The sequence below is a fragment of the Mytilus californianus genome, unplaced genomic scaffold (assembly GCF_021869535.1).
Source record: "Mytilus californianus isolate M0D057914Y unplaced genomic scaffold, xbMytCali1.0.p SCAF_1, whole genome shotgun sequence".
NCBI classification, from domain to species: Eukaryota; Metazoa; Mollusca; class Bivalvia; order Mytilida; family Mytilidae; genus Mytilus; species Mytilus californianus.
This window is the reverse complement of record NW_026262581.1, coordinates 105366155-105389722: the sequence shown is the minus strand read 5'-3', so window position 1 is coordinate 105389722 and position 23568 is coordinate 105366155. Positions and strand designations below refer to the sequence as shown.

Here is a 23568-nt window from a genome sequence, read left to right as displayed (position 1 = left end):
GTTGCTGGAGTCGAGAAGTGTAAAGTATTGTTTTACCTGAGGGTATGTGAAAATCTCCACCAATTTCTTCAAAGTTTCGGTTGGCCTCGTGAAACTTGTCATTACACAAACCCAAGTAATGGTGTTTACCTGAAGTGGATTTATTTCAATTAACAGAAAAAAACAAGATGGTTATACTTGTACAATAACTAGTCTTGTTCATTTTAAAAAATTATAAACATAATTTGGTGACAACATGCAACTCTAGTATTAGCAAATATATTTATTTCCCTGTAAGAAGTATTCATATTCATGAAATATCATAGAATTAACAACTTTCAACACTTGAGTAAGGCAATATAAAGAAGTCAATTTTAAGATTCCACAAGTTGTCTGTGACAAGTTAGGATTAAAACTTTTTTAATCAGATTATATTTTAAAAAATATGAATATAGGTGTGAGCAAAATAAACAGAGAAAGAAAAACTGTACTCTGTAGATGGACAAATACATAGATTCCTTGGTTTTTAAATAAGAAAAATGCAAACTGATGAATTTTTCTTAGTGAGTCTTACATCAGATTATGTAAGACAAGAAGACTGACACATAGTTTAAATTTCATTGTCCTACGTAACCACTAATCTAATTGGTTTCACAATACTTTAGTTAAATATCCAACTCGTCCAAAAAGTTCACACTGACAAACATGCATGAGATTACAAAGAATGGGATGAGATACCAAGGGGGGAGGGGGCAAAAACTACGAGAAGAAGAAAAGAAAACAACATTCTTGACTAGGAAAAACAACGACAAGACACAAAACATTACACAGAAATCTGAAGACTGATAGCTAGCTATAGATGAACTGTACAGGAAAAAAAAGTGTGACATGCAATTCTGTGCTAAAATCCAAGATTAACTTTACTAGGACAAACATCACTATCGAGAGCTATGATCTATAGCTATTTACAATTGCAAAAGTAATCACCATTCTGATAAATAGTTAAAAAGTATCTATGAAAACTGACAATTAGAATCAAGAATTGATCTTTTTGCAAATTTCTTTGCGAAAGACTTGTTTAGAAACAGGAAAGTTCTTCTGTGTATTGGTGAACCATGAAAGTATTTTTTTAAAGGACCAAGACTTTACATATCAACTGTCTTGAACCATTGTGAAATAAATATTTACCATTTTGTTGATAATCAATATCTAGGTTAACGGTAGCATACGACTTTCCGCTCCCAAGGTTAAGAATCTTGATGTAGATACTACACTTGTAGGAATGACCGCCCGTAACAGAAAAAGTCTGTGCTATTCCAGCCCAGTTGTGATGTCTAAAATACATTTTAATTGAAATATTACATTAATTGTAGTAAATACAATAATTTTTACAGAGTTATGATTCCAGTTCTCGCAGTCATTTTAAGGAATGGAATTAATAAAAAAAAGTATAGGTCTACTTATACAGTTTTAGTGACCGAATTTCAGAAATTAGGTCTTATCAACTCTTAAAAAAAACTTAAAGATCTTGCCAAAACAAAACAAAACAATACTCTAAAGTAGAAAAAACAATGCAAACAGCCTTTGATGTATAAGTCTTACATTTTATGCATTTGTTTTGTTACAAGATTTGTACGTATTTTGAACAGCGCAGTTCGTATATTACTATGTTTGACACGATTCAACCCACCTGTTATTAACTTGTACACTATGTTGTCCATGATAATGATTGCTTCCTTGAATAATTTTTGCACTGCAATCCTGGCAATTCCATGGCGATACATTTCCGTTTTCAAAGTCACCATTTCCTAACAAATTTGCAGCATTTGAATGGCAGATGCAAATGCAAATAGCAATTACAGACAGTAACATCGCCGTACTTCTGTTGAGGCCGATATCAGTTATATAATGCTCTAGGTATTTATATACTAGTTTACCTTCAAAGATAATACGGAATCTTGGGAATGAACATACTCAATTTATTTAGTTTTCCGAAGGGCTGTTTTTTACTTCAGAAAATTATTATTGAACAGATTCTCGAAATGAAGAATTGTGCATTCATATTTACTTTTCAGCAAATACTCAAAAGTGTTCTCGTATAGAAATATGAGTTGTTTTCCATTTGTTTTGATGTGTTCTAGCTTTTGATTTTGCCATTTGATAAGGGACTTTCCGTTTTGAATTTTCCTTGGAGTCAGTATTTTTGTAATTTTACTTTTTTTCAATACACAGTCAAAACATAGTGGGAGCTTTAATAAATCTTTAAAATACTAAGAGTTGTAAGTGTATTTGAAAAATTGAGTCGAGCTGCTGACACTTCCATCGAAATATAAATCCTTCACATACCTCTAGTTTGGAGGTGAAAATGTGTCACTCAGCTGAAGGATTGGCCTTTCAAATCAAGCCTTTCAATTCTCAGGTTTCAATCTTTATTTTATATTTAGTTTCCTTTAAGTCTTCAAGAGGTATTACCATAAGAAAAGTGGTATACAATGATTTGGGAGTCAGCATGCATTTATTATTTCGTTTAAGTTTAGTTTTACTATAAACTTATGAAAAACGAGACGAATCCGAACGTTTTTCAGGATGACATGATACGTGAATGTTTTTAATTAACTAAGCTGACATTACCAACCAAGAAAACGCTCCATTGGTATTAGCCATTATGCTTAGGCGATCCTGATTTTTTTACAAATTCAGATTATTACAACATCCTTTCAACTTGTTATCATAGTCATGCAGAAATTCTGCAGCACTATAAAAGCCAAGAAATATATCATCAAAGGTATTCAAAAAGAAACGAAAAACAGGCTTAAGATACCAAAAAACAGGCTTAAGATGCTAAGATGCCAAAAAACAGGCTCAAGATACAAAAAAAAAAGGTTTAAGGCACCCATAAAACTTTCGAAAGGGTGTCCTCAACTTTACCATTAGGAACCCTTGGTCCAAAAGCTTCATTGTAAGCAATAAACCTCTTTCAAGAATATGATGATTTGAAACTCAAAATCTCGAATATCGTATCAGAGTCGTATGGTTTTGTTCTCCACCGACCCTCGTTGTCAATTTCTAGATCTAAGCCAATATTTATCCTTTATGTTGAGTTTAATCTGATTAATGAGCTAAACATAGTCACCAAATTTTGTATTATTTTTTTTTGGGGGGAGGGGGGTGAGCATCATTGACATAGCGGTCCTAGAAGTGATAGGATAATGCTACCTTCTTTTCGTTCTTCCTAAGACGCTCTTGTGTGTAAACCGATGTATATAGTTTTGACATGAGTGAATTTATGATGTTCTTTACTGATTATTATCTCGAAAATTGTGAGAACATCCTAGATTATCTGAAATTTGCTTTAGGTAGAGAAAATGTAAGATTAAGTTCTTTAAATGAGAATATCACAAACTTTCTTGAACAAATGAGAAAATCAGGGATATTCTAGGTCGCTTTTAGCTTTATATTTTCGACCACAAGAAAGACACAACACATTTTTACAACATATTGATGCCTGTAATCAGAATGTCTCAAGTATGGCGTAAAATGTCACTTGCATTTTGCAGTTTACTGCATGTTATTAAACATACATTTTGTCAAAACATCTTAATGAAAGTTTGGAGTGACGAATCGTTATCCAATATTCACATAATGGATTTCCTTGTTTGGAGGTCATAAACTTGATGGGAAAATGAGAGCATAAATTTTACAATCGGATATCTATTACTCAGCCAAAAATTGTTAATGATGAATATTTCAGTGAAAAAAAATTGTTTTAAGCATTATTGATTTTATTATAATATATAGTAAAAAGGATTTGTTTTCTAAATGTTGTGTTTTCCCTTTGTGTCCCTTATAGTTGCAAACATTTATGAACAAAACCGGAACCTTCATTTAAAATCTATTTTCACATTTTAGATTGGTATGTATGAATTATTGCAACACTTAATTGCGCAGAAAAAAAGAAAATTGTTGAAATTTTTGCCCTTATTGGCAATAATACCTCATTTCCTTATTTTTATGTATGCGGTTTCATTTTAATCATTTTGAATATTGAGCATTATATACATCAGATCGGTGGTATTTCTCTTTCGGATTGTTTGATATTTTGTCATTCCAGGACCTTTTATAGGTAACTATATTGTGTGGGTTTTGCACATTGCTGAAGACCATACGGTAATCTACAGTTTATATCATCATCATTTGGTCTCTGGTGGATAGTTGTCTCATTGGCAATCATTCGACATCTCCTTATTTTTATATTCAGACATAATAGGATTCATTTACAATTGCAAAAAATGCATTGGTCGAGTTCGAATGTGATAAAAATTACACATTACATAAATCAGTTTTCCTTGGCCTTTAGATTCTGTTCATATGTCACGACAATTCATAAGGTGGGAAATTTGCTCCGTGATAGAATCCTTATCAAAGTAGATCAACACGTACAAATGTATATAGAACAATCTCACAATGAAAATGCGTGCTTAAAAATGTGAAAGGCTTAATTGCTAGTTTTATGCTTACTATCGATATTCAGCGTGTTGGTTGTAAATATAAAAATAAGATGTGATATGATTGCCAATGAGACAATCTTCCACCAGAGACCAAAATGACGTAGAAATTAACAACTATAGGTCATCGTACGGCCTTCAACAATGATCAAAACCCATACCGCATAGTAAGCCATAAAAGGTCCGAAATAACAAATGTAAAACAATTCAAATGAAAAAACAAAAAGCCTGATTTATGTACAAAACAATAAACGAAAAACAAATATGATATACAGCAACAAACAACAACAACAGCATGACAGGTTCCTGACTTAGGACAAGCACATACAGAATGTGGCGGGATTAAACATGTTTACTGACGCCAAACCCTCCCCCAATCTGGGACAGTTGGGCATATTTGTAAAAAGTTGAAATATTTTTTCGATATATTATTTAGACCCTCTAAAATACTGAAGTAATCTAAAATTACCTCTATAAAGATTAAAGGCATATGACAGCTTTGGTATCGATTTTGATAACATTTTTTTATCGACAGATCAACAAGATTCCTATGAGCATTAGTTTTATTCTTTCAAAAGAGTATGTATTCCAGTATTCAAAATTCAAAAATGAACGGTTGAATTTCATTTTCTCAACTCTTGCCGTCATTCTGATGAAAGATGTTTCCTCGTTCTTATCCGAAAGTGTGGTTCGCTTGATCTCAGTTCTTCTTTGGTAAAAATCATACAATGACGTGAAATGTTCTTGGTTTCTTCTAATATCGTTATTGTGACTTAACGAAAATATTCGACCATGCCTGATGGATGACATCACATAGAAGTACACAATTGCAGATTATTGAGACAGAAGAAGAAAGTTTAGTCTAAAAATCTTATTAGAGAAAATATATATTTCATTATCGCATCTCGTGCGATACGAATTTCTCCGCTATCGACAGTAAATTTCAAAAAATTGATCGGCAAGCCTCTCGTTTTAATTTTAAAAATTTAAATGTTTCGAATGCGGAAATTTCGTACCACACACGCGATCTTTTTGCAGATCCTTTTGAGAAACGATAAAGTTTAAAATTGAGAATGGAAATGGGGAATGTGTCAAAGAGACAACATACAGGACTAACAAAGGCCACACGGCGGGGTAAAACATGTTTTGTGAGATCTCAACCCTCCCCCTATACATCTAGCCAATGTAGAATAAACAAACACACAGCAATACGCACAGTAAAACTCAGTTTAAAAGAAGTCCGAGTCCGATGTCAGAATAGGTAACAAAAGAAACTTAGCAAAATGACAATGATACAAAATGTATATATCGTCTAACAATCAGATGAAAAACAGATTTCACTATTAAATCTCGTGCAAATCGAAATTTATCCTCTCTTTATAAACATTGTAAAATAAATACTGTTCCGATAGGTTTCAATTGTTTTATGATTTTAACCCAGTGAAAAAAATACAAGGAAAATCAACCCTAAATCTTTGAAGAAAACTGTCTATTATGTCTCAGCTATGTGTTATTTATATATTATCGGGTGCCTTGGTGGCATCGGTGGCCAAGTAGTCTAAGTAGTTTAACTACTGTATCACTAGCATGTCAACACTGATGTTGTGAGTTCGTGTCCCGAATGTGGCAGATGTGGTCGACTCGAATGGCTAGGATTGTCTCTCTGGCTTCCTCCATCAATAAAAACTGACAGCCACGAAATAGCCAACAGTGCTGAAATTTGCATTAAACACCAATCAATCAATTTATGTATCATCATACCTTCAGTCTTCCACCTTCCGATTCTAAAGTTTTAGTTCTCTACAAGGTCGTACATTCTTAGGCTATTAATGCAGTTTTGTACTTAGTCCATTCGGAAGTGTACTGTTTCAATTCTTAGCTTATGAAAATTTATCGGTTATCATGTATTTTTAAATAGCTGCGTCCACTTTTGTTTGTAATGATTGACGATTATTCTTGTCCTTTCATTTGTTATGATTGGTGGCAATTCTTATTTCGATACCTGTTGGATTATACTAACTATTGGTCTGTCCCCCTTGATGAAGGCCGTAAACAAAATGTGGAGCTATTTTCTTTCACGTCTTTTAGTCTTTTATGAAAAGTTGTCACATTGGAAAATCATACATTTCTTGTTATTATTCTCAGTTAAAGAATATAAAGACAGAATATAAACAAGGGATAATGAGTTAACAAAAAAATCCAAAAATCAAGCATGTAAATACTAAGTGGCATTGTAGTAACTAATAATTTTAATAATTTCAGTGATACAATATAGGAACGTCTATCGTGTTCTTTTTTTAATATTGAGTTATGGTTATAAATTTATGATTATATTCTGCCCATCTTGGTCCATGTTTATATTTTCTGTGTGTACTATAACTCCATTCTTTCTGAATATTAGCTGGTAATCCCCATAAAACACTTTTTGACTGATTGATGTTTGTCCACTCAATGCATGAGTTTCATTTGTACGGAATCTTTGATGAAATAACTCCTGCCATTTCCTCCCTGCGGCATTTGGCTGGAAAATTAAAATTTAATATTTAAAAATTGAAAATTGAAGTTATCGAAATTCTTGAGTTTTATTTACTAATCAATCTCCAAACTCCTCCGTCCATATTCCGACCGAAATAGGTTGCTTATTTATACATCAAAAACAACCAAAAATGACGGCCAATTTTAGCATAGGCTTTACTACCGGACCGGATAAGTCTAGGGGTGACCATAATTATATACCCAGTCAACCCATTGGGTTTTGTTGTTTCAGAGTTTTATCTCTTACTGATGCAAAAATATAGCAAAGTTTGTAGTTTTCATTCAAAAGTAAGGATTAGTGTATTTTGTAAGATGTCTAAACAGAGATATAGATATTTACCACAATGGACAATGGCCTACTTCGCATAAAATGCATACATTACTAAATAAGTATGCCGTATTACTTCAAACATGGCATTATTCTATTATTCACATACTTAGTCACATAAATTCGCAAGTTATTATAGGAAAATTCCTGTACATCAATGCACCCAAATGATTTAATCAAATGAGCTTAAGAGAGAAGACGTTTAAAAAATGAATTAACAATTAAAAAATTAAGAAACGACAAGACTCAAATATTCCTTGCTAAAATATGAATTTTGTTCCAAAGAAAAATAAAGTTTGGAAATACATCCATTCAAATTAAATATAGGCAATGACTAACGTTTCCTAAACCAGATTTAAAGTCATATGAAACTGCTAATTGAACTTTTTAGTTTAACTAAACAAGTGTATATGGACTTTTTGGTAAAAGAAAAGCCGTAATTAAAGAATGTAAAAACGTGTACTGCAAGGAAAATAGTGTTGGTTCATTCTAACAATTTCATACACAAAATCATTTAACAACTGTTATGGCAAAGTTTATTTAACAAATGGAAATGAATGGAAAAATATCAAATATAATTAACAAAGTTCTATCAACTCACTTATTTTTCACGTGCTCCATGTGATTCTGTATTGATTGTTTATCAATGTCACTATAAGTTAAACTTCGGCAACAAACACAAAGGTTAATTAAAAGCTGAAGTTTGCGATCAACCTCCACTGAATGAAATATTTTTTGTCGATTATACATTACGGGTTCGTAATAAATGTTAAAACGTGCTTACAGGACTTATTTAAGTATATGTAGATATAAGAAGATGTGGTATGAGTGCCAATGAGACAACTCTCCATCCAAGTTACAGTTTGTAAAAGTAAACCATTATAGGTCAAAGCACGGCCTTCAACACGGAGCCTTGGCTTACACCGAACAGCAAGCTATAAAGGGCCCCAAAAATGACTAGTGTAAAGCAATTCAAACAGGAAAATCAACGGTCTAATCTATATAAAAAACGAGAAACGAGAAACACTGATGAACCACATCAACAAACGACAACCACTGAACATCAGGTTCCTGACTTAGGACAGGTGCAAACAAATGCAGCGGGTTTAAACGTTTTAATAGGCGCCAACCTTCACCCTACCTGAAACAATAGTGTAACATCACAACATAGAAAAACACACTATAAAATATCAATTGAAATGGCTTAACTCAATCAAAAGACATATTAAAAAACACAAGTGAACATACACTGAACGAATAAATTTGATCTATGACACAATGTAATTTAAAATACAAAATTGATAAAACAAGGGGGTTAGATGTAAAACAATACCAGAAAGACAACCATAACCTTGGACAAAATGCCGCCAAGTAAAATAACGTACACAGGTAAATAAAAACAATTTTTGTAAGGTATACATGGAGTACGGAAATAAATTTTTACATAATAAATAATTTTGTTGTTCCTAGTACGAGAACAAAAGTGAAAATTTATCGTCATACTAAACACTTTCAGAGGTGGTATATATTAAAAATAGTGAGGCTAGATATAACACTGAATAGGTAAACATTAACTAACAAAAATACATTACAAATTGTATCAACAGGTCAAATTAACACAACAGTACGATTTGAGAGTACTCGCAGTTACTGAAAGCTAGTTAAAAGTCAAAAACAATTAATAATAAAAAATCATGCACCAGAGACTAAAATCAACTAAAACACATCCCAGTGATTTAGTGTTTTGACGTCATGGACAGTCAAAGAAGACATGACTTGTGCAATGCCAAAATAAAAGTATCGACAGGCAGTAGGATAATTAGGAGTTAACCTGTTAATAAATATGTATAATGTAATATATAGTAATCTCTATGTAGAAAATGAACGTGGTTGTGTATTTATACATCCCCAAAAACCGTTTGAAAAGAATACAAATTTAGTTATGTTTTAATTTGCTGATGACAAAATCGATATTTGTGCCAATGTAAACAATATTCAAGATCTAATAACAACATTGGTAAGATAACCTTTACTAATAAGTTTATTGGAGGGTTCGATGAGTTTACACGGATCATATAGTGATTTTCGCGCTTTTAGTACAACATTACCGTAAAATTTAGGATGTGAAATACCGTTTTTAATAAGTTTTCTACAGGTACTAATAATTTACCAGTGATGCATTGATTACGTTCGTTAATATCTATGACATCACTACACACACGGGCATAACGAACGAGTTGGGATATATAAACACCGTATGATGGAGCCAAATGAAAATCGCCGTCTAAAAAAAAGGAAAATTAACAATAGGGAATGAAAAATCGTCTCTTTTGTCGTAAATTTTAGTATGGAGTTTCCCTTTAAAAATTGAAATGTCTAAATCTAGAAAAGGACAACTACTACTGTTTATGCTAGATTTATTTAAAGTAAGTTCCTTTGCATGTCTTGGTTCAATAATTTCCATAACTTTATAATTACAAGAAAATGGTTCTGTATGACTTTAAAGAAAAAAGAAATTCATTAAATATGACCATGCAGTAAACGTTTTACCGTGACACTACTTCCGGTTGCTAATGCCAGTCTTCTATCGTATGCTGCACCGTCCCAGAATCCCCATAGTAAAATTCCTTCTATTGCTGGATGACTGAAGAACATGGTCATCACATCTTCTAGTGCTGCAGCTTTATTGCTTTCATTGGAGTCCATTATTGTTAGCTCTGTTATCCATATCGGCAGACCAGATTCAGCTACTTTGTCTAACCTATACTTAAAATAATAACATGTAAATTCACTCATACCACATCTTCTTATTTATATGAAGCAAAATATTCAGCAAAAGCTCACATTGTAATATGTATCATCATTTTGAAAACCTTTGCTGCAATAATTATTTTTTCTTGCCAAGTAACTTTTTAACCAAATTGCGATGACTTATTTGTGTGGCGTTGAAAATTCAAATACCTAATTTGACTGTTTATGGAAGATTTTTAAATCGAAATTATTTTTAGCTGTTTAGAAAAATTCGATACATGTGTATTAGGAGGACGACGAAAACCCATTATGTATAAGGAGAACGACGGAAAAAAATCACAGAAGAGAGAAGATAAGTGAATATGTATATTGAATTAGAGTTCTTGACCGTTACCAGTTAACCATGCAAACTGCTTTGAAAAATTCAAAACAGAACACTGAGAAATATAAAGAATGATAATATAAAAAATAACATGAATCGAAATACTCGAATGAGGTGAATATATCTTAAACATGGGAATATACTTCCTGTCAACACGAAAGAATATCTGAAATTCATTATTTGTCGCTGTCACTCTTGGACCTAACTTAATCCCGATATTTTTGGGGCTCGTATTTTTCACTCATTCTCATGTTTTTAGTGGCTAATAACCATTGTTACTCATTAAAATGAAAGTAAACTAAGATAATGTTGATTTCCCTAGTCTACTGAACAAAAAAGCAAAATCAACAACTCAAAGAGATATGCTGTGAACATATTCTCAGTATGAATTCGAAAAGTATGAAATGACATGTATTAGATGAAATGACATGTATTGCATGGAACCGCTATTGGTGTTGAACATTACAAAAATGCCTATGTAAAAGAATAACAGGAATATCAAAAAAATAGGACGACACAAAAGACTACGCCATCACTCGATTCCTCCGGGAAATAGGCATACAAACATACAAGCCAGATAACATGACTTGGTACAGGTAAAAAATGCAATTGGTTAAACCAGTTTTACGTGCGCACAAACCCCTTCATTTTCATATTTAGACCATATGTCGTCCAAGTAAACCAAACAAAACCCTTCATTTGCCTATCTAGACCATATGTCGACCAAGTAAAACATACAAACCCCTTCATTTGCCTATCTAGACCATATCTCGTCCAAGTAAAACACACAAAACCCTTCATTTGCCTATCTAGACCATATGTCGTCCAAGTAAAACCCTTCATTTGTCTATCTAGACCATATGTCGTCCAAGTAAAACCCTTCATTTGCCTATCTAGACCATATGTCGTCTAAGTAAAACACACAAAACTCTTCATTTGCCTATCTAGACCATATGTCGTCCAAGTAAAACATACAAAACCCTTCATTTGACTATCTAGACCATATCTCGTCCAAGTAAAACACACAAAACCCTTCATTTGCCTATCTAGACCATATGTCGACCAAGTAAATCACACAAAACCCTTCATTTGCCTATCTAGACCATATGTCGTCTAAGTAAAACACACAAAACCCTTCATTTGCCTATCTAGACCATATGTCGTCCAAGTAAAACATACAAAACCCTTTATTTGCCTATCTAGACCATATGTCGTCTAAGTAAAACACACAAAACCCTTCATTTGCCTATCTAGACCATATGTCGTCTAAGTAAAACACACAAAACCCTTCATTTGCCTATCTAGACCATATGTCGTCTAAGTAAAACACACAAAACCCTTCATTTGCCTATCTAGACCATATGTCGTCCAAGTAAAACATACAAAACCCTTCATTTGCCTATCTAGACCATATGTCGTCTAAGTAAAACACACAAAACCCTTCATTTGCCTATCTAGACCATATGTCGTCGAAGTAAAATACACAACAAATCGTTATGGTTTTATGCAAAAGGAATACAATCTGTTCAATAATAAAAGTTTGTACTTAATTTGCGATAGACGCTTCTCAAACAAATAAGCAGGTTACATTAAAAGTTGGTGACAGAAATGACAAATTTATATTGGATTACATAAGTATGCTTTTTAATGCTTTTTAACTAACTCAAAAATACCTTTAGTGAATCCATGTTAATGGTACTGGACGGAAGGTGACTTTGTATGCCCATACCATAAATAGGCACCTTATCAATTCTGAACCGTTTTCCTTGGTTTGTGTAAGCCTATCAAACAGATAGTATGTTTAAACCCAACATCATGACAGTGGTTACAAAGCAACTTGTCGAAATCAATTTTATTTTGAACCAGTAGTCCACAGCTTCCACAATAAAGTACATTACCTTTTGATATTGATGTAACTCGTATAAATTACATTGTTTCGACTACAATCGCACGCCAATCTTTATCATAAAGGACAGTTGATTGGATAAAAGTGATGGATTGTCACGCCTATATTAAACTGATGTCCTATGAACTTAACCTGGCGTACTGACCCAATCCTGTCGATCAATTGGCCAGGATCCCAGGCTACTATATGAACTGACCTCAGATAGCTGTCAATATGAGGGAAAATATTCCAGATATATTTAGACATTTGGTTGGGAACCAGTATTCGATATTTGAAAAAAAAATATATTGATATCTCTGATTGTTTCAGTATTGAAAGTGTAACGAACATGAATTGTAGATTAAGTTTGGCCAGTCGTATACACCCCCTTTTTGTAGTCATTCCACATAAAGAAATAAAAAAAATCTGCAGGTTTTGTGATTTTATAAGAATTGCAAATATTTAACAAATTCATTTTTAATTGATAAATTGACGATTCAAGGGATCGAGGTACAATGTATGTATCATTTGAATAAAAATATTATCTATGTAGTAATTTGCTGTCATTTCAACTTGATTGAAACTCAATTATGTATATTTTATTGTTTTATAAAAAAATCACTCCACCCCTAGTCCTATAATATAAAACTTTGTAGGTTCATATCGTTTGTATTCAACGTAAAAATATCCGATTAAAAAACGTACGGCCTTCATCAATAAGCAAAACCCATACCGCAATAAGCAAGTCATAAAAGGCCCAGATATAACAAAATGTAAAGCATTCCAAACGAGAAAACAAAAGCCTGATTTATGCACAAAACAACAAACGAGTAACAAATATACTGACGGACTTTAACAACGCAACACTAGATTATTCTTTTTTATTATCATTTTCAAATATGCAATTTTTGTTAAAAAAAAAAAGACATAAACATGAATTTCATTCATTTCTTTATGTCTAAAAAGTGTTTGCATTCCGAAAGTTGAACCGATGACGTCATTTTTAATGTTCAAATCATGTGGTATGCACTGAAACCCTGGTTTTCCCCTTATCAATAGATGTGTCACCGTCGAAGGCAATGACTGCCTGTAACCAACGCCAAAACGATTGTCAGAAAGGTCAACCAAGTCTGTTGGGCATGTTTTGAGTTTTTTTTGTAACTTCTGATTTTCCTTCTGTCCAATGCATTACAGTGTGTTTTGGCAATAAAACGGATTAAACTTTTGGGCTTCAAATGTTTTTATGCCGAAAATTCTTTGGCATTTCAGTATATGGGAAATATTTTTAGCATGAATCTGTCTGCCATGGCATTCAGCGACAAGATTAGCAGTTGCCGTTGTGGCCGTAAACATGTCTCGCAAATGACGTTGCATAATCTAATTTTATTGACGTGGCATTGTCCCTACATGTTGATCTGGTCATGGATGGTCATCAATAAATCTCATCTGCCTGTACCATTGTTGTAAGGACAGTAAGGCGAGTTTCTGATGTGAAATTGTTTGGAAACAGCACGTTTATGTATTGCAGCCTGCAATATTCTTATTGTTTGATTTTCGTTGCTCAGTTTCGGCAATATAGAGATGCAACATTTTTTTAATGATTCAAGTGTGGGAATGTATGGAAAGAATTGTTTCACGAAAAAAAAACCTTAAAACAATCAATTATGGGTTTCAAATTTCGCTCAAAGAAATTCGTGCGACTTCAATAATCAGTATTTTTAATAATCTCAGGTAAGTCAGGTGTTGAATTTTTCTAAACATAAAGAAGTATGATTTTGTAAAAAAAAAAAAAACCACAAAAATGTGTGTTGCGTTTCTAAAGTCCGTCAGTATATGATACACAGCAACGAACGACAACCACTTAAATACAATCTCCTGATTTGGGACAGGCACATAAATAATGCGAGTTAAACATATTTTTGTGCGTTGTAAATTACACCACAGACGTTCTTTATCCAAAGAATAAGTTCGAAAGTACATAAATATTACCAATTTACCATGATAAAGAAGGTTTATAATGTAATGTCTTTCAGATTCAAACTAATTAAATTTGGTTAGCGAGGCAAAATTTTAGATATTTAGCTTGCAAGTAAAAAAAAAATACAGGGGAAATTGTCCGCATCTTTTTGCACCGAAGAATATCCGACGAAAACGGATTTTTTTTTATCTATCACATTTTTGTTCACAAAAGACATCGTGAGTTTTTACTAAAAATTAACATTTAAGACTAGTGTGTGAAATGCATTGCCTCTTTTACAAAAGTATATTCACGCACGTAGCGAAAATGTATAAATTTCAATTGACAAAGAGAGGCACGTTTTTCCTGACTTTTATTGCAAAAGAGAACTTTCCCTTTATACGCACTATTTTCAAGCAAGTACAATGTAACAACTCCTATTTAAATGAAATCAATGGATCCCGTAAAATTTACGACTCCAGAATATCTTTCACAGTTGATTAGTATTTGAAAACATCGGTACTAAATATATCATCCTGAAATTTTCTCTCTTATGCAACGATTTTTTTTTTCCTTTTTTGGAAGAGGATGCGTTTTAAAACAACATAAAATGTTTGACTAAATGTCTTGAAAAATGCATTGCTTGTTTTGAAATGAAATGGAAAAAGTAGTTTATTTGGATTTTCTACTGAAAATTATTTCTAATTTAATAGATATATTTTGAATCCATGTATAAAAGTGTCCCGATATGACGTTCAAAATACAGTTGTCAATCAATTTGTGAAGGCGGGACAAACTGTCATTGGTATCCAATGTACAAAGTGTTAAATAGCGGTGATGCTTAAACACATCGAATGACATTGTCATGAATAAATGACAACGAAGTATAGACAACAAAAGGGGCTTCTACATAATCAGATTGTTTAAACCTAATTCAAAATAAAGTTGAAATTGACAAGCAGCTTTGAAACCACTGTCACGATGTTGGGTGTAGTCAATAACAATACTCAAATTCTTTGCATTTATTGAAATATAACTTACCACCTCGACAAAATGATATCTGCGACATACTTTAATTCATATAAAATTATTAATTCCATAGTTTCCTAGTTTAACTGCATTCTTTGTCGTTACAAAATGTTTTTTTTTTAATTTATAAGTGTAAAAATATATCATGTTTTTTCCATTTATTTAAGTTTTTTATTGTAAATGATTTGTTATGCATACAAACCGTTGTAGATATAGATGATGATACAACATTGAATTCATTCAGAAACAACTTGACATTTGGTTCTGCATTATGTATCCATCGAAACATATCATTGGTAACATTTGGATTTGGCAAATGCTGCTCGAAAAAGTCACCATGTAAATTTTCGTTGTTTACATCCCAATGCTCCAACCTAATTTATAATATAGAGTATAATGCATTACATAGTTGGATTACAGTTTGCATGCACAGACTGTATCAATAAAACCTGGAAACGAACTCAAAAGAAAAACCCCGATACTTTGTTTATCATTTTTGATATTATTCATAAAACTATCAAATCAAATGCAATTATTTCACAGTATGTAAAACGTTTTGGAGCGTTGTCCTTAGTCTTTCGTTTTAATCAAAGTTACGATATATTTTACTACAGTTATTGTAAAGGTAAACTTGTACGGTAGCCTATAATTGCTTACATTCACTTCATTTGAACTTTGGTGGATAGTTGTCTCATTAGCAATCATGCCACATCTCCATATTTTTTTTATTGTATCTCGTTGATAAACGTGATCACTTTGCTGGAATTCATCATAAACAGATTGGATTATTTGTTTGGGTAGATTTTTCAACAAATTATTTGTACATTTGCACTCCTGTTGGAACTAAATGCAACAATAGTTTTTTTTATTTAGTTCAAAGGCTTACATTCCTCTAGATTTGGCTATCATTCCATTGACTCTATCATATAATTCCTGTAAAAGCTCAGTAGATGACAACCCTGTCAACCAACGTGGAAGACGAGAGGGAACTCCCCAAAACATGTTATGTCCTCGTACCTTCATTCTAAAGTAGAAATTTATACACTTATAGCTTAAAATTGCATTAATGTCCATAATTTTGTTTGTATTAATTAAAACATGTTATAAGAAGGAAGTATTTTCTAAATAGTGATCGGTACATCTTTACAAAAGTATTGTGGTGTAATGTTCCCAAAATTCTATTTGGTGTTGTTACTTTTGGTGACGATAGAAATTGATGAAACCTTATAAAGAAAAAAACTGAATTGAAAGTATGCAACACTACTCTTAATAAGCAGTAATGCTACACAACAACATATTATTGGCAATGAAAAGTTTTGTATTTGAGTTTGAAAGATTAAGATCATTTTTAATGTACAAAAGATTATCAAAGATTTACTAGATTATATTTTATTTAAAGCTAGATTCCGAAACTGTTACTTGTGCTTGCATCGATACTTATAATTCTTCTAACCAAAACACAAGGTCGAATTTGAATTTTCCATTTGTTATGCGCCAGCTTGCCGGTATGTTTTTGAAGGTCTGTGTTCCAAACCAAAAAATTTAGTAATATATTTAACCTAAATTCTCACATGGCTCTAAATAAAAAATAGTATTTACTAATGCGTAGTTTGCTATATTAAAAATTTGATCAAGAATAATGCTGTTGTCAAAATTTATACCAAACTGTACGCATGTTAAGTTAATTTTATGTGTTTTCTTTATGGCTGGCTGGTAAATTTTTTAATTTTTATTTCACGCAAAACAAAGTTTTGATTGATTCATTGGTGTTTGCTTTACGCCGCATCAAAAACAAATTAAAAACAGACACAGTCGTCAAACCAATCTATACCAATCACTGTATTCTGAATCATTTTTTGTTTGTCTTTTTTTTTCAATTGTTCGGGTAGTTTGTTAAGCATTTTACTACTGTAAAAAAGAATATTTTAAATATCTCACTCTTACTTTACATAGAGGCTTGCTTATAGGTTGGCATAATTATAAAAAAATCTAAATCTTCAATATGCCTTTTGTATTTTTGTGTCGTAGTTTTGCTGTTCTCTGTCCTGGATGTTCTTGCATTTATTTGTACTTTATTCCTGTCACGTAATGTTGTCATTTTAGCGGTATTTTTAACATTCACTGAACCCACCATTTGTTCTTAAAATGTCCTGTACCAAGTCAGGAATATGGCAATTGTTATCACATAGTCCGTTTTATATGTATGTTGGCGTTTGTTTTTGTAGCAGTTCAGTGTTTCTGTTGTTCAGTTTTGTTTCCTCTTATAGTTGATGTGTTTCCCTCAGTTTTTGTTTGTGACCCGGATTTGTTTCAGTTAAATCGATTTATGACTATTGAACAGCGGTATACTTTTTAAATAAAATAAATGTATTTACCCATGTGCCTTAACGGCTTTCACTGCATCAATTCCTTTATCATAATTTACATGACCCTAAAATATACAGCAACCATGAATTAAAGGATCATAATCAATTCAAAAATATTGAGATACAATACATTAGCTCTCTGTAAAATTGACGTGAGGGAAAAGGTAAATATGATCACTTCACATCTGGGGGCAAGTAACTAAAAGTAACAAGAAAAAAAGAGTGTAATACTTGCCACGAAAAAAAATCTTGTATTTGCAAAATTCCCTAAAAACCGCTCCATTATCACCATTTTAAAATAATTTGAAAAGGGTTGTAAGCATTATTTCCATTCTGATGGAGGGAACCAGGAATTTGTACTGGCTTAATCAAATTGGTATATCAATGTATCCTGTCATTAAGCAAAAATAATGTGAACAGCATACTGAAAACTTTTATTCCATAATACGATAATATTTTGACTATAAGGTAAAAAACCTTTTTGTGTATCCAAAAAATCATTGTATCCCTCCATGGACTAACATTGTGCTCAAATGATTAAATAATGTCTTTAAATCGTATTCATTTGTGTAAAAATAATGATATAAAATAAAAAGATGTGGTATGATTGCCAATGAGACAACTCTTCAACAGAGACCAAATGACGTAAAAGTGTACAACTATAGATTACCGCACGGCCTTCAACAACGAGCAAAACCCATACCGCAGAGGAAGCAATAAAAGACCCCAAAAGGAAAAATGTGAAACAATTCTAACGTGAAAACTAACGGCCTGATTTATGTACAAAACATTAAATGAAAAGCAAATAAGATATACAGCAACAAACGACAACCAAGGAATTACAGGCTCCTGACTTTGGACAGACACATATAGAATGTGGCGGGGTTAAACATGTATGCTGACGCCATTCCCTCCCCTAACCTGGGACAGTGGTGTAACAGTACAACAATATGGCCGTTAGTTTTCTCAGTTGAATTGCCTCATATTTTTCATGTCGGAACCTTTTATTGCCGACTATACGATATGGAAATCATAGAATTTTCTCATTGTTGAAGGCCGTACGGTTGCCTACAATTGATTACATCGACTTCATTTGAACTTTGGTGGATAGTTGTCTCATTGGCAATCCTACCACATTTCCTTATTTTTATATAAACTATAATAAACAATTCGATACAAAGCACAAAAAAACTAAAAACAACAGAAAAGACACAAAGTACAGATCTGAGAGTACTAGCAGTTACTGAAAGCTAGTTCAAAGCCAATAACAACTAAAACAAGATGGTCATCTTACATTACACAAAGTTTCTATTTCGAATAAAGTTAAGGACATCTATACACCGGTAATCTATAAATCTTTGAAATAAGCGAGCAGGAAATCAGGGTTCTATTCCAGAAAATATTTTAAATATGTTTCGTGCAAACAAGCATACAAAAAAAATTTAAACAACACGTTATTAATTTCATGCGTCCGAAGCGCTTTTCTAGATATTCCTTCATCAGCAACGCCCAAAGCCGAATATTTGAAAGCTGAGGATGTATAAGAACCGAAACAGTTGAAGAGCTATATAACAAAAAAGTACTTAAAAAATAGCCAAATCCATCTAAGGTCAACTTTGCCTGAGGGAGTTGAAACCTTAGTTTCTTTATAATTGTTAAATTTATAAACGGAAAATTTTAGAAAGGTACGTTATTAATCATGTCAGTACAGAAGCACTGACTACTGAGCTTTATCAACACTTTGTCACTTACAAATTTTCATAATGAAATAATTAAGTTTAAATCTTCTTCTTAAATGATTATTGGAAAAACGGTAACAGTTGTTTTTTTTTTTTTTTTGTTTTTTTTTTTTTTGTCTTGTAAATACTAAAATAAATCATGTGAATAAGTACTCTCGACCATTCCATCTGTTTCCATTTCAGAGAATTTTCAGGAACCACCCATTCAAAATTGTTATACAGAAAATCCTGGTAAGCTTTGTGGATGCTGTCGGTAACATATTGTGCTCTGAATGCTGTTCCAAAGGCAAATTTACTTTTTGTCTGTTTTATCTACAAATTAAGACCAAATATATAAATAGAATGGAAATACAGAAATTAAAATAAAATTGATGTCACAATAGCGTGTTCATTTGTACAGTTAATTCTAGAAATAAACTTGTATTCCGTTTGTAGTAATCATAGTTACATCTTATTTATAATTACGAAATTCCTACATTTCAGTGTCCATTTAACTTTAATAATAAAGAAATGATAAAGATAAAAAGTGTCATTATTCCATAACATTACCTGAACTATGAGTCCATTTGTATCAAGTTGTCCATCAGAAGTAATTCTACAAAATCACAATACACAAAACGAAATTAAATGTAATTTTATATTTTTATTGCCAAAATGTATAAAGATACGGGGCTTATAATTTGTACGACAGACAATTCTACATAAGACTCAGTTGTGGCGCTTGGATCAAAATGGTAAAAAGGCCAAATAAATTGCGAAGTAGAATGGCACCGTAAATCAAAAATTTCAAAACTTTATGTCAAACCTGGTTAATGTTATCTTTGCTTGGGGTAGAAAAACTTAAGTGTTCCGAAAGATTATATATGTTATGAACAGTAAATTCAAAATAATAAATTCTATGCGACTGTCATACAAGTGAGAGGTTTAGCTAGCTTTAAAACCAGGTTTAATCCACCATTTTCTACACAAGGAAATGTCTGTACCAAGTTAGGAATATGATAGTTGTTTTCCAGTCGTTTGATGTGTTTGAGCTTTTGATTTTGCCATTTGATAAGGGAATTTCCGTTTTGAATTTTCCTTGGTATTTTTGTGATTTTATTTTTTTTCCAGAAAATAACCAAACCAATGATATATCATGTCAGCACAGGAGTGCTGACTTGTGGGCTGGGGATACCCTCGGTGAATCTGAGGTTAAGACTTCGTGCATAAAAATAAGAGCCTTTTTAATGTAGCTATTGTATTCCTGAATTATTCTTGTCTATGAATAGCATCCCTGTATTGTGTTTTGTTTACTATAAACTCAGAAATTATTGCGTGCATTTATCATTGCGATTCTTCAATCATGGTAAAAAAAATGCGAGATTAATTATTACAATTCAGTCGGGATAAGTTTGCATATAAATAATGATGTCAATAGTAAAAATGCGAATTTATATTGTTGTCCAAACCCATCCAATCACTTTATCCCAATTATTAAAACATCGCAAAAATTCTGAATTACAGTACCTTTTTCTAATGAAGAATAGATGTGATTTTGGGTTTTATTTTTTTTTATAAAGTTGAATCTCTCAGATTTACATGTGCTGACTCTGTTTGGCATCGAATGTGGCCCTTATTATTCACATAGCTTCTAAACTACCCTTTTGTAAACACATTGTACATAAACATCTTTGAAATATCATTGGCAATTTGAACTAAAGAGGCCTTGATAAGTCGTATTTGGGACTTTGCATAACTACTACTCATTTTCAGTGCTTATTGTACGCATATGCAAGGTGATTGGACGTATTTAAAAGAAGTCAGTCAATGTTTTCAAATATATAAACATGTGTTTGTAAATGTTTTCTATGATGTTCAATTCTTATGAATTTTTCGCTTTTTAGACATTATAATTATCATGTGCTTCTTATCTTTTGCAACCTTTTGTATCTTTTAAGCTTTAATCTACGAGTATTTTTAAAAAAAAAAACTGACAGACAGTTTAAAACATCCCAATAAGAAGAATAAGGCGGTAAAATAAAAATAATAAATAGTGTATACGAGATACAAATCAATGGTATGGCCAAGCGATGTTTATGGAAGTGTAGGTCGCATTGGGTGTGACTCAGTAATCTATCCAAGTCTTACTTTATGTTTAATCTCCCTTTCCTAGTATTTTCTATTCTGTCTGTAGCTTTTATTTGCCATTGAGAATCGTGTGGTATTTGTTGACAGCTTGCATGATCCAAAGTGTAGACAACAGAATGGTCGTTTATCTGTATGTACACTTTGGCACTGCTTACGCCTATAAAGTAATAAACATGACACAACAACATTAGATATAGAGGACAACTAATCTCAAACATGCAAAACATTAATTTTAATTCTTTACAAATTCAAATATAAATCAAAGTACTGAAGTACTGAACATCGGATGACCGCAAGTTGTGGTGGATAGTCACAGGCACTTGTCTCAGAAAAAATAAAATATCTCTATACCTGAAAGTTAGGTTAAGGTACATAGATTTATTTATTTTTCTGAGACAAGTTCCTGTGTGGATGATGAATAAATGACAGAGAATTCAACCTCACCGTAATAATTATTATATTGTAGTGATATAATCATGGGACAATAATTTGTTATCAGTATAATCTGGTTTGTTGTTATATATTATATTAATATTTGTACAACAGTTATATATATAGCAGATCATCTTAATAACTCTAACTCTACCTATCTAATAGGTTTGATTTGAGTAGGCATTCATAATTCTCCCGCTAATGAATATGTATTGATGAAATTAATATATACCAAGCGATAAGGGATATTCATTCGCAAACACAATTTTTCGGTACATGTGCATAGATATTAATGATTTTTCACTTATATATATATCTATATATATTTCTCACGACAAAACATTTTCATATTATTTATTTATGTTCTTAAATAATATTTTCATGAGTATTCATTGAAGAAATGAATTTATATAACAAGCGATAAGGAATGTTATTTTGCACTCGATAATATCCGCGTATTTATACGAAATACGTTCGAACGGTTATCAGTCAAAAACGCAAGTCACGTGGGTAGAAATGTCTGCCGCAACATAACACCGGAATGCCTTCAAGGTCATCCGCTGTAAAAAGGAGCATACAAATAACAGACAAATCTGATATAATAAATCATAAAACAAATGCTATTGATAGACAAAATCTAACTGATAAGCAGCATTTCCAAAACCTATAGTTGGAATTACCATGTAACTTACCGGAAGGTATATAAAAATCGCCACCAATTTCTTCCCAGTTGAATTCTTTTTGGTGATACTGATCGTTTGCGAATTGTTTGTAGTGTGAAGTTCCTGTATATAATCAAAGCAAGGCAGTTAAAAATTAAACAAGTGGAAAGATACCAATTTTGCTGGGCATTGACAATCCGTTCATGTTGCCTTCTGATAAATGTTAAAAGACTGACAAAATTGTAAGATGATGTACAAATGAAAATTCTTTCTGACTGATAATGCTCAAGTGAGCACAAAGAGCATTTTCTATGTATGGTCCGATGTAAATTAATAATTATCAAAATACTAATAGACACCACAATCATTCTTTATTCCACAACCTAAATATGAGTTAATAGTAAATGCTTTGAACAACACGTCAGTAGCTTTCTCATGTTCACAACAAGCCAATATATATATATATTTATATGTGATCTACTTTGTAAAGACGAAAAATTGATTATAAAATTATAAAATAACACTGAAAGTATGCTGGACTTACCGTCTGTTGTTTTGTAGGTTACAAACATATGAAGATTTGCAAATAATTTTCCTTGTGTATTGAAATGTACTTTTATATAAGCACTGCATTGATAGTGGTGACCACCTTGCACAGGAAAGGTCTGTCCTAATCCGGAATACTTGTGAATTCTTAAAACATAAAAGAAAAGCTTATCTGGAAAATATCATATCACTACACATCACTATCGCGTTACGATTCATTTCAATTAAGATTGTCAAAAGCCAGTTGAAGAATGACCTACAAATCATATCCATTACACAGACTACAACAGTGTAAATAAATAAGGAATAATTTAGAAAAATTCGTATTAAAGTTTTACACGTAAA

General features: G+C 32.1%; 2 protein-coding genes across 2 annotated transcripts in view; both read right to left on the bottom strand.

Annotated features, from left to right (window-relative positions):
- The window catches only part of LOC127738557 (anti-sigma-I factor RsgI6-like), a 32448-nt gene extending 31124 nt beyond the window's left edge, over positions 1-1324 (bottom strand). The window contains exons 1-2 of the mRNA XM_052249849.1: positions 1168-1324; positions 37-129 (exon numbers count right to left, since the gene is read on the bottom strand). Of these exons, the coding sequence (XP_052105809.1) occupies positions 37-129; positions 1168-1324 (250 nt within the window). The remainder of the gene's footprint in view (positions 1-36; positions 130-1167) is intronic.
- A 5425-nt stretch (positions 1325-6749) lies between these two features.
- Positions 6750-23364, bottom strand: LOC127738546 (anti-sigma-I factor RsgI6-like). The gene is made up of 11 exons (XM_052249838.1): positions 23222-23364; positions 22708-22800; positions 21584-21740; positions 20006-20051; positions 19610-19768; positions 17727-17782; positions 16238-16375; positions 15554-15725; positions 12154-12261; positions 9898-10113; positions 6750-7005 (listed from the first exon to the last, which is right to left on the bottom strand). The coding sequence occupies exons 1-11, from the start codon at positions 23247-23249 to the stop codon at positions 6799-6801; spliced, it is 1380 nt and encodes a 459-aa protein (XP_052105798.1). The 5' UTR covers positions 23250-23364; the 3' UTR covers positions 6750-6798.
- Between the last annotated feature and the right edge of the window lie 204 nt (positions 23365-23568).